Source organism: Actinia tenebrosa, unplaced genomic scaffold, assembly GCF_029948245.1.
Source record: "Actinia tenebrosa isolate PJP-AT-01 unplaced genomic scaffold, QUT_ActTen_1.0 PGA_scaffold17__23_contigs__length_9995812, whole genome shotgun sequence".
NCBI lineage: Eukaryota > Metazoa > Cnidaria > Anthozoa > Actiniaria > Actiniidae > Actinia > Actinia tenebrosa.
In genome coordinates, this window is record NW_028292577.1 from 415,200 (window position 1) to 427,539 (window position 12,340).

At 38.4% G+C, this 12,340-nt stretch overlaps 1 protein-coding gene across 1 annotated transcript; it reads left to right on the forward strand.

Annotated features, from left to right (window-relative positions):
• The first annotated feature begins 706 nt into the window (after positions 1 to 706).
• On the forward strand, positions 707 to 12,115 carry LOC116292685 (chromosome transmission fidelity protein 18 homolog). Its single transcript, XM_089031856.1, has 24 exons — positions 707 to 1,003; positions 1,116 to 1,328; positions 1,647 to 1,963; positions 2,387 to 2,464; positions 2,969 to 3,021; positions 3,283 to 3,424; positions 3,897 to 4,073; positions 4,303 to 4,335; positions 4,654 to 4,751; positions 5,145 to 5,268; positions 5,353 to 5,398; positions 5,517 to 5,589; positions 5,684 to 5,777; positions 5,939 to 6,037; positions 6,433 to 6,745; positions 6,894 to 6,950; positions 7,213 to 7,379; positions 7,663 to 7,812; positions 8,224 to 8,354; positions 8,882 to 8,966; positions 9,043 to 9,095; positions 9,805 to 9,913; positions 10,270 to 10,330; positions 11,785 to 12,115. Exons 1-24 carry the CDS (start codon positions 913 to 915, stop codon positions 11,898 to 11,900), a joined length of 2,880 nt encoding a protein of 959 aa, XP_088887982.1. The 5' UTR covers positions 707 to 912; the 3' UTR covers positions 11,901 to 12,115.
• The last annotated feature ends 225 nt before the right edge of the window (positions 12,116 to 12,340 follow it).

Consider the following 12,340-nt stretch of genomic DNA (forward strand, 5'->3'; position numbering starts at 1 on the left):
TCGATTGGTTATGTGTAGTTATGAAGCAGAATGATAGGTCTGTGGGTACTTAGGAAACTAGGTTAATTACGCCTCAAAGATACAGCTATTTCAAAAAAGGTTGAAGGTTTTGTTGCATGTTTCATGTTGCATTTTGCATCTTAATTAAATCTTGCTATTAAGCTAAGCTTGAATTTTATTTGATTCATATGGAAATAAGGTCAGCATAAAGAAAATATGCCGGTCAAACGTGCACACAACATGCAAAATTTGGAAAAATCCATATCCTTGTGAGCCTTCGCTGCATTGCATTCACATTCCCATAGTGCCTTTCGGACTTGGTATGCAAAATGCACTACCTCTTTTACCAACTTTTTTTGAAATAGCTTGAATATGATTCACGAATTCTGATACACTTCAAGGATAACTTTCGATGATTATTACAATAAAATAAATGTAGTCAAGAGATTCAAATAAAATGATAACTAATAAAACTGTCTGGATTCATTTGATAAATTCAATCTATATTGTGCAAACTCTCGACTTAACGATAGCAATTCAGCTGCAACATTCGCTCTTTTTTCTTCCGTTGTTTCTTTCTTTTTCTTTTTTTACCGGAAAAAAAGAACGAACAAAATTTCTCAAAACGAATGCTCTCCGAAACCTGTACGAGCATTTCCGAAAACGTTAATATATCACGTGATAAATATTCATTTATTTGGCGGGAAATTTGGCAACATGGTGGAAAAACAACCTAAAGAATTTCGATCCTATTTTGTTTTCTATTAATGTCGGTGAATTAATTCTTAGTGTAAAAATTTATCACTGTTAGCAAGAAAGCTGAATTTATATTCATGCTAAGTGGTTCTGGATATTTGGGATCGATTTGTTGTGATAATTTGCTACGTTCGTGTCGTTCGACAGTTCGTAGAGATGGATGAATGCGACCTTCCGTATCCAGAGGAGGATGACTTCGAAGACCAGTACGCTGATGAACTGGAAGTTTTAAACGAGATTGGAGGAGGTGTATACAGAATACTTCACTCAAATTACACTACTTCTGCTGTCTAATTTTTCAAATAACATGAAGATAAAAAATGATCTTGTAACCTTTGCTTATGGTTTTGTTTTCGTAGTAGATGGACCTCCTTCAAGAAAATCGCTAAATTTCGATGGCCATTCCGTGAAGGGATTAGACTTAAGTAGCCAGGAAACGTCGATGGATTCAACTAAAGACTCGACCACATCAAAAAAGAGATCAAGTGATGATATGTATGGAAATATATCAGATGATGATGATAATGATTATGCTGCTAAAACACTACCAGATCTTGTTATGGACGTTTTAAGTTAGTATGAACTCTGATAATAATAATATATGTTGTTGAACACAATTATCTTTCTAATTTTGTTATTTTGATAGTTATTTACACATTTTCAAGACAAAAATAACCTGTACAAAGTTCCCTCCCTTCCCCTCCCCCTCTCCCCCCCTCCCCTTCTCCCCCCCTCCCCAAGTCTTTTTAATTCCCATTTTGATATTCATTCCTTTCTTTCTCTCCTGTTCATGGTACATGAGAATATTTTGAATATATATTTCAAAAATTGCACTTAAAGAAATAGTTACATTTATTTTTGAACAACAATGTCATTTTTGTGTGTTTTAGGTCCACTGAAAAAGAGAAAAAGGCAAAAGAGTCCAGAATCAAAAGATTTAGAAGATCTTAATGGAAATACTTTTCCAATGGAACACAACAATTTAAGAAAAAACATATCGCCATTTAGGTCTCAGACATATTTGGATAAACAATCACCTATTACCAACTCACAAGCCATGAGACATCTGGATTACTCTCGGCGCACTAGTGTATATACCAGACCACCTATGGGCAAAGATACAGTGACGATCACCAGGACAGACGGACAGAGATTGTACCTTGGACTGAGAGACCAATCAAGTGAGGAGAGTCCAAAAAAGAATAAGGTTTGTTTGTGTTCTACAGATAGAGTGAGTTATCTGTGGGTATGGGAACTAATGAAGGCATAGTGATAGTGCACCCACATCTAATCTCTAGGATTCTTGGGTAAGTTGCCTGGACTTGGCATCATATTCATGTTGTTTTGTTAGGTCTCTCCCTTGATTTGTAAGTTTTTCTCCAGGTTCTCTGGTTTTAGTCCCCCTGGGAAACCTGACATTTCTATAAATTTCAATTTGATCTGTGAGTTAGCATTGCCCTGACTTCAATCAGCCCAGAGATTGTTTCAGACTGAGTGTTCAATCTGTAAGTCAGACCTGCCTTGACTTTGATTAGCCCAGACGGTTATTTCAAGGGTTCGATAACATTATTTGATGGTTTGAAGATGAGGATTAACAACTTTATTTCTTCTGTGTGTTTTCTTCTTACAGCAGTTTAAGTCTCATCAAGATTCATTACAGTTGCTTCAGATGCCTTTCAGCACGTTGAGACAACAGGTCGATGAGGAGGTATTCATTACATTTCTTCTTTATCTTGACCAGTCACATATTATTATCTTGTAAAGATGCCTCTAAATGTGATGGATTTATGCATGCTTTTTTCCTTCAGGATTATCTATAGGAACATCAAAAAGACTCATTAATTGCTCCATTAAAAATTTTACTGCATCTGAATTTCAAGAATTATCTTAGCATATTTTTGGAACTCAATATTTTGGATTCAATTATTATTATTCCAGGACTTAAAATAATTGCTGGTCAGTAACTGGTCATGATCACCAGCCAAGTTAATTTTAGCTCAGTTCTTGCTCAGTTATCAGTCAAAATGACTGGCAAGGCAAATCTTCGACTAGACAAGTCCCAGTTCTGGCCGGACATTGTCTGATGTCTGAAAGCTATTTTAAGCCATATTTTTTTAACAGTTTCCACTGAAAGTTACACTGAGAGTGGTTTATCGCTACGTAATTTATGTTACAGTTTTTTCAAAAGTGTCAATGATTATTTTGTCAACAGCGAAGGAGAAAAATGACAGAAGAATCAGACAGGATAGCTGCTTCACTAAGAAGGTACATATTTTTTAAATGAAATTGGTGTGGTAGGTCATTTGTTTGTTGATATGTTGTTGGTATAGGGGTGGTGTATTGAAGATTGGTATTCAAACATAGGGTAGGAGTTGTATGTTGATAGCTTAAGGTATGTATAGGTATGTTAGTGATTTATTGATATTTTGATAGTATAGAACTGTTGGAAAGCATTTTGTTGACAATAACGCTAGTTGTTAGTATACTGTTATGATTGCATCTCACCAACTTAGTATATATTCAAAGGGCACTGCAAGGTGATTCTGATGCAGATAACATGGACACAGATGAGGCTGACATAGAGCAAGAGGTCCCTGAACTACCCCAACATTCTCTCTGGGTTGAGAAGTACTCACCCAAGCTGTTCACAGAACTACTTAGTGATGATGTAAGTCAAAACCTTAACTACCACCCAAATTGCCAACACAAACATGTTTTATTGTGTACGTGTACCTAATGCCTACAGTGTTTTGAGAATCTGTGAGAGTCCTTAGGGCTTAAGGTCGTATGAGAGTAGAGTTTTTTGTTGGTTCTCTCCCATGCTTCAAGGGTTTTTTCTCCAGGTTATCCAGTTTACCTCCCTCCACAAAAGAAAAAAATTCTAAATTCAAATTTGATATGAGGAGAAATTCTTGATAGGGATAACCTTATATGTCCTTCTCCCATGTGAATAATTTTTTTTATCTATGAGATATTCATTATTCATATTAAAGCACATTAGATCATATATTTTAAAATGAATTTTTGCACTATGTAACTTATTAAATTATTAAATTATTATTATGCAAATTAGAAATAAAGTCAGAAGGAATATTTATCTGTCCATCTAAAGTATATTCCTTTATCATTTGAACCAATAGGCAATAAATAGGACACTCCTAAAATGGCTTAAACTCTGGGATAAAGTCGTTTTTAACAAGATGAAGGAGCATGACAAGAAGCAACATGCCGAACAGAAAAAAGAAAAAGAAAACATGAAGGGCCCCAAGAAGTTTGGGAGTTTTAATAAAGGTGGAATTGAAAATGAAGAATGGCTGGTAAGTGATTTTATTGTTGCTGATGTTGTTGCTGCTGCTGTCGTTGTTGTTGCTTTTGCTGTTGCTGCTGCTGCTGTTTTTGCTGCTGTTGTTGGTGGTGGTGTTGCTATTGTTGCTGTTGTTGTTGCTATTGTTGCTGCTGCTGTTGCTTTTGCTGCTTCGCTTCTATTTTTTGCTGAAGTGACTTTGCATACTTTGTTGAACTCGATGATGCCTTTTTATTTTTTAGGAAGTGGATACAAATGGATACCCTGTCAGAAAGGTACACATATTATATATTATACCACCCTCCTCCCTCCAACCTCCTTCTTCCAGCGTTCTCCCTCTACCCTCCTTCCTCCACCCTTGCCACTCTACCTTCCTCCTTCCACCCTTCTTCCTCCTCCCTCCACCGAACTACATCCAGACTTCACCCTACTCCCTCCATCCTTGTCCCTTTACCCTCCTTGCACCCTCTAACCTCCACCCTTCTACCTCCCTCCACCCTTCTCCTCCTCACTACTTTTCACTCATTCATCTCCTCTTTTTCTTGGGACCAAAGGAAAACATAATAGAAAGAGTAATCATTTTATTTCTTCAGGTTGCTTTACTCTGTGGTCCCCCAGGCCTCGGCAAAACAACCCTGGCACATGTAATTGCAAGGCATGCTGGTTACAACGTGGTGGAAATGAATGCAAGGTTTGTGTTATATGAAAAAAATTAATGTCTCTTGCTGTTAACTTCTGATTTAGCACCCAAGAGTATCCCTCTCCCATCATTTATGCTATTTGCCCCATCATACCTGTAACTTCCTTATAAGTAGACATAATATTCTTATAGACATGTATTGTCATGGTAATATGTTAGTGACAATTTTTTTAACAATAGGTTTTGTCATTTTTCTTTATTGGAATGTCCACAACATCTTTTGACTTAGGCTCAGGTCAAACGTCAAACTTCACATGAGTCAAACCTAATGACATCAAAGAGGACTGCCTTATTATTCATTGTTTCAGATTAGGTTTGGCTCATGAAGTTCTACATTTGAACAGAGCCTTATTCTCACTGCTTACTTCTTGTAATTCATTGCAGTGATGATCGAACAGCTGATGTGTTCAAGCAGAAGATTGAGACATCCACACAAATGAAATCTGTCCTTGGAAAAGATGAAAGGCCAAATTGTTTGGTGATTGATGAGATTGATGGGGCTCCAACGGTAAGTTTACATTTGAGAATTGTACAACCATGTATGCATGTGTTTCTGTTTTAATCTCAAGTGAATGTGATTTTTATTTCACAGCCAGCAATCAATGTTTTGCTTTCATTTATCAAGAAAAAAGAATCAGGTATATCATTATTGTAAAGAATTATTTTTGACTCTGTGAAATGTCGCACCCTAACCTCTCCTCTCCTCTCCTCTCCTTTCCTCTCCTCCTCAATCAATTTTCATCGTTTTTGTCAAAGATGGAAGCAAGAGTAAAAAAAAGAACAAATCACAACCACTCTCAAGACCAATAATTTGCATTTGCAATGACCAGTAAGTTTTTTATTTGCTTTGAGATATTTTTCTCACGTTTGACTTTTCAAGGATTGGATTGGAAATAATGTTGTGCTTTTTGTTTGTATTTCAGGTTTGTTCCATCTCTTCGCCAGCTTCGTCAATTAGCTCTGATTGCAGTTTTTCCAAAAACAATTCCTGGACGTCTGTCAGTGAGGCTTCAAGAGGTAAGGAATGGAAAAATGAAGGTTGAGGCGATAGAGAAAGGAAGAAAGTGGGGGAGGGAGTAGGGAGAAAAGAAGATAGGTTGGAAAAATCAAAGAAGCAATGGAAGCCAAGAAGAAACATAAGTTTCCTGTGTTTTACCTTAGAATTATCCTCTTCACAGATTTCCAAACGAGAGTGTGTCAAAACAGACATGACAACGTTGTTAGCCCTGTGCGATAAAGCAGATAATGACATCAGGTCCTGCCTCAATACTCTACAGGTATGTGGGCCCCCTATACAGTATGTTTATGTGAAACAATTAGCACTAGGCATTCTCTTTTTGCCGCCATCATTACCCCCCCCCCCCCCCCCACCCAAGTAAGGGAACCTATAAACTGCAAAGTCTTGGCCCCAGATATCTGGAATTCAAGGCAAAGCAAATGCAAAAGTGGCTCAGCTGATGACACATTGCCAATACCTTTCTTTAACCCCCAGAAAGTCATCCTGAAACACTTGAATGCAAGGCCACAGGGGGAGGGGGGTGGGGGGATCTATTGTTCCAGTCAGGGTTGTGGCACAGTAAAGTCCTATGGGTACTTTAAATTGCTCTTCTTGCCTGTTACCCTTGTGCATTTGTTCTTGTCCGTCATGAGCTTCTGCCTCATATTCTCACAGTTTGTACACAAACGTCATGGCCGACTATCTCTGGATTATGTACAATCAGCAGACATTGGACAGAAGGATCTTCACAAGAATCTCTTTGCCATAATGCAAGAGATCTTCCAACTGCCTAAACCAAAAAGAAAGCGTTTTGCAGGATTCACTGAAAACATGCGCCGCATAGATGCAAATGGAGGCCTTAGGGATGGACCAGGATTTGGTGGAAAATCTGCATTTCTAGGGCAGAGTGTGTCTGCATTGTCCGGTAGATTCCATAATATTCTTAGATCGGTGAGCTCTTGTGGCCAGTATGAGAAGCTTACACAAGGTATGGACAACAACTTTTACAAATAATTTGAATATGGTATTACCATTTTTACATGTACTATACTGTGATTTTTCAGAGCTTTTCAGAGTCTTTTCCTCGTTTGGTTTAGTAAAGGGTTTGTTCTGATAGTCTGTTTTGTTTGAATCAGGATTATTTGAAAATTATCTCAACATAAAGTTCAAGGACTCTGGCTTCAATTCAGTAAGTAGATTAAAGATACTATTCATCTGTCAGTCCATCCATCCACCCATCCATCCACCCACCCAACAACCTACCCTATCCACCTGTCCATTCACCCATCCAACCATTTTCCAATCTGTACACCCACCCACCCTTCCATGCATTCTCTTGCAATCATTTTCCCTCTACTCCAATCTGACCATCCATTCGTACATTCCTCTTCCATTTCTTTTTTCTCAGGTTTTTTATACATTCTCATGGTTTATCTCCCACTTTGTTTAGATCAGTATCAGGGACTGAATGGTTGGAATTCTCAGATTTCATAGAGCAACAAGTCAACTCGTCTCAGCAATACATCCTTCGTCGTTATAGTCCATTCTTAGCTGTGTCCTTCCATCTTCTCTACGCCACACCAACATCATCCAAGCTTAGTTATCCCAGCACCCAATACGAGGTATTCACCCTTTTAGGGCCACAGAGATGACACTTAACCCTTAAGCTTATTTGTGTAATGATTTAATTAATACCTTTAGTTTGTTAGCCATGTTGGATATCATAGAGCTGTTTCTGCCAAATGTTGTTTTGCATGCAATTAAAGAAAAGAACAGAAAGCTCAAATCACTGGTGGGTGGTCCCCTCACCTCCTTCCCCACCCCTGCCCTCTCCCTCCTTTGTGCTTTGCATTACCATGCCGACAATATTGTGGGTCCATCAAGTTTCTGATCATTTTTCAACAGTGTCACCTCAAACAAGTAAAGACTTCCAATTTGATAACAACAATGAAATCTGATGCATCACCTCGTATCAGACGATTCATGGATGAGCGAATCGCTTGTACTGAACTATTCCCACCATTATTAGATGTTCTTACACCAAATATGAGACCGGTAAGTAATTGACATGGCTTATATATAGGTCTGTGCTGTAAGTGAGGTGGCCAAAGAAAAAACATCCTACTGGGAAGCTTAAGGACAGCAAAAGTAAGCACATTAGGGAATTTCTCTCACTATTCTATCAATAAGAGTGTTCTTTTGGCTTTCCTTGATTTGTTTTTGCAGTTTTTGATATTATCCCTCTCACCCTTTCTCCCTGAAGGGGGTGGGGGGTGGGGATGAAAATTTCCTCAAAAACTTTGTTTTTACAAGCACCCCTTTGGACCTTTGGGACTTAACTCATTTTTCGAACCCTCCAAACAACCCATGAAAAATAAGCCTGTGGATGAACAGGAGCACTGTTACCCCACCCCTAATCCCCACCCCACATATCAAGTCAATTAATGCAAGGTATTTCATATATAGGTCAATATGCAGTTATTTAGCTCTCGAGAAAAGCAACAACTAGCTGAGTTGATCGATACCATGATTGCCTACAACCTGACCTACCACCAAGAAAGAAACTACGAGGGACAGTACAGCTATGTATTGGACCCGTAAGTGTAATGTCCCTGTTCAAAGATTTGATCATTTCTTCATCATATGATGTTCTCTCAGGCATCCCAGACCTCCTATATATCCTATATTTCCTATAATTTGTATAGGATCCTATAAAGAGCCTATATTTAAAGAAAACCTCCTTTATTTCCTATAAATAGGACGACTGATGGGTGATAGATTTATATTTTACACTGTTTAGCATATTTGGCGAAGGAAATAAAATCCCTTGTTACGGCACTGAAAAGCTATCTTAGCTCCTATAAAGTGCATATATTTTTGGGAAAAAATCCTATATTTTCCTATATTTAGAACTTGCACAGCCTATATTTCCTATCAGATTTGTCTAAAAAGTGGCTGGGATGCATGTTCTCTATACCCACGCTAAACCAGAATGCACCTTGTTGGTCAAAAAGCTTGAGGTGTGTAAGCCCTTCAGAAACTGGTGATAAGCAACGGACTGATGAGGCCATAGTGTCTCCCCCAATTTTCTTTGGAATAAAAGTTTACTCTGTTCTTTTGGCAGGAATGTTGAAGAAATTGTCAAGTTTCTCACTCTTCCTCAACACAAACAGCTGACATATGCAACAAAGCAACTGATCGCACGAGAGGTAGGTTATCTCAGGACTTGCGCATGTCATCTTTGTATTTTATCCGTCTGATGTGTGGGACGTTTTTTTTTTCCAGATTGAGCTAGAGAAAATGAGAAGAGCAGAAAAAATGACCCACGCACGAGACGAGTGAGTATAACAATGCTGCTACTAAATCATTTTTCGTCCGACTATGATAAACTTCCTGGTACAGACGTGCCACGCCGTGATCGTGCTTTTGCTGTGTCCAAGCTTTTGATTGGATTAAAAATAAACTCGCGCGCTGTGATTGGTTCAAAGAATGTCGCTAATTCTGTACCGTTGCGGTGCCGTATGCTGTTACTTTTCACGGTCATACGATATCCAACATCGATGAAACGCTCATCTTCACAATTATGGTTATTGCCGTCACTATGATCGCTATCATTGAGAGAACAATTATTGTTTTTATGCGCTGTTATACAAGCGCGCACGTTGCTATGAAATGTCGACAATTTTGCGAGTTTTATGTGCGTTCAACATGCGCAACTTCTATCGTCTAATTTCTTGTTTTAGGAAAATTTAAATTACTTTCTGTTTTCTACTTGCAGCGGGTTTCTGCGCGAGATAAATTGCGACAACTTAAAGCTATGACACGCGCACAAATTTTGCGAGTTTTATGTGCGTTCAACATGCACAACTTCTATCGTCTAATTTCTTGTAGGAAAATTTAAGTTACTTTCTGTTTTCTACTTGCAGCGGTTTTCTGCGTGAGATAAATTGCAACGTAATTTGTGCGCGTGTCATAGCTTTAATTTGTCGCGCCTTGCATTTCATAGTCTATAAAAATAACTGATTGATTTTTTACCGGTTTCCCAAGGAATACTGGCCATGGATCGATACCTACAAAGAAGACAGCAAAAGATAACAAACCAGTAACAGTACTCAAACCAGACACAAGCAAAGTCATGATCAAAGCACCAGTAAAGGTAAATGAACCCTAAAGCCTTGTTATCATTAGAGACGCAAGCCGATCCACGCCCGAAGCAAGCCGACGCAAGCCCGAAGCAAGCAAACGTAACTCCATAACCCTCACTCCAGGTTAAATCATTAAGAACATTTTTTGCTTATGCTATATATTCTTTGTGAACCTTTGTATTTCAAGCTTCAGTTATACACACGTTCATCCAGCGTCGACAGACATTATCGTACGTCACCTACAAAGACCCGCTTCGTGTCATGAAAGATTAAAGCGGGCATAAAGTCCACCTAAAGTTTGGAAAACCAAAAGTTATGACAACAGACACTTGGAAGTAATCCTTTTAAATATTGCCATCTTTTTCAGGTCGCTTTGGATTTCTTTGGACAGCCACTTAAACCCAAAACTTATAGTTCTTCACAAGAAGGTAACTTTTTAAAATAGTCATAGTCACCATGTAACGCGCGTTTAGCAACCTCTCGCGTGCCCCCAAAACTCAGTGAAAGCACGCCAATCAATGACCAATGCATTCGCTCAATACCAAACTTTGTACTTTTATTTCGCGTTGTACAAAACATTAAAATCTCCCAATCTAGCGCGTTTTAAACTTAAGCGCGCAACGCCGTAGAAATAGAATTAACAGATCAAAAACAGTTTTCCATGTTTGATACTCTGATCAAAACATTTTTGAAATGACTTTTCGAAATTTTGATTTTGTACTCTGAAAACGAACTTTGGAAAAATATCCTGTAGACAGGGGGAGGTGAAGATTAGGCGGACTGAGGGTAGGTGGGTCCACTTCCGCTTTCATCATCGTACAAATTGGTCGAAAATTCTTCCATGGTTTTCTCTCAAGGTTTACATGTTGTAATAACACCCTCCTTGGTGCCTCCCCTCCCTCTATGGTTTTTTATTATTATTGTCGTTGTTAGTGGACCCACCTACCCTTAGTCCGCCTAATCTTCACCTCCCCCTGTCTACAGGATATTTTTCCAAAGTTCGTTTTCAGAGTACAAAATCAAAATTTCGAAAAGTCATTTCAAAAATTTATTTTAGTTTTTAATTTTTGAATTCGAAAATTGAAAATTGACATTGATGAGATAATATTCGAATTTAGACATGATCATAAAAAATGAAAATTCAAAAATCAGGCAAATTTCATGTCTAATTCACGCCAACTAAATTGAAAAGCTCTTTGTGGAGTGTTACACGGACCAGAGTATCAAACACAGAAAACTGTTTTTGATTTGTTTTATAAAATAACCAACGCGCGAAAAGATCGAAAAAAAGCAAAGTCTAAGTAAATTCTCCCTACGTGCCGTCTTATTCAAACTGACCAATGAGCGCGCGCGATAGATTAAAAATGACGATAGCGTGTTTTGACACTCTCATCAAACATGGTTTTCGACCAATCATAGCGCGCGTAGTATCCCAATTATTTTATAATATAGACTTATTTTTAATGCGCAACAAATTTCACCATAAGACTGTCTGCAATGTGGCATCATACGTCACTCTTTCCAATACTTATGAACTTTTATTGCCGACAACGTGACACGCGCCAGCTGCACCGCGTTTCTCTAAACTAGCTTACAGCACTCTAGTTTTCCTTGCGTTGTTTTTTGGTTTTTGATTGGTTTGAAGGACTAAAGTGCGATTTTGAGGCCCTGCTATACGCGGCAGAATCATTGCGCGCTGTTTTGCGAATAAAATCTTTACTAGGCCCACTTTTGCAATGTTTTGTGAAGTTCAAACAACTGATGCAAAAGAGGACACACCATTTTTGGGGTGCATTTGCGATGTTGGCGCCATAAGTCTGAGCCCAATCATTATGTTTTCTGGCTACCATCCAGCTTATCTCTGCCTTGCTTTATTTCAAAGGGTCAAATCCAGAAAGTAACACTAGAGAAAAACCCTCCCAGGTTATCTGGTTCAAATTCAACGAAGGTTACAGCAATGCGGTCAGGAAAAACGTAAAAATACAAGATTTTCTTTGATGTTCATATCATATTAACGTGAAAAAAATATCCACATTTTGATCGAGCAAATGTTTTGTAATAACGGCAGTAGTAAATAACAAGGAGGACAGGAGTAAAGGATGAAAGGAAGGAAGAAAAGCAGGAAAAAGAAATAATTTGTAAATTGACTGTATGTCATAGGACGTTAACAGGACTTTTTCTGTTCCGCTTTGAATAAAAATATATGAAATGTCTACCTGATGAATAACTAGAAATGTATTCACATATTGATCTAACAAGACGAAATGTAGTCTCCCCCACAGCCGCTTTCAGTGTCGTCACGCAACGCTTTCTCCCCTGACTAGCGGCTGCTTACCCGAGCACAACATTCCTTTCCTATGAATTAACCAATCACGGCTCAGTTCTCGAAAACCAGGAACCATTCGCGCCATATGGAAAGCACGATGCGTCGAAGGCTT

Bases quoted from the DNA above. Each gene is read 5' to 3' on its own strand.
- LOC116292685 (XM_089031856.1), top strand. From the start codon at position 913: ATGGATGAATGCGACCTTCCGTATCCAGAGGAGGATGACTTCGAAGAC. The intron at 6,951-7,212 runs GTAGATTAAAGA...TGTTTAGATCAG, and splicing joins CTCTGGCTTCAATTCAGTAA to TATCAGGGACTGAATGGTTG. The intron at 8,355-8,881 runs GTAAGTGTAATG...TTCTTTTGGCAG, and splicing joins TACAGCTATGTATTGGACCC to GAATGTTGAAGAAATTGTCA.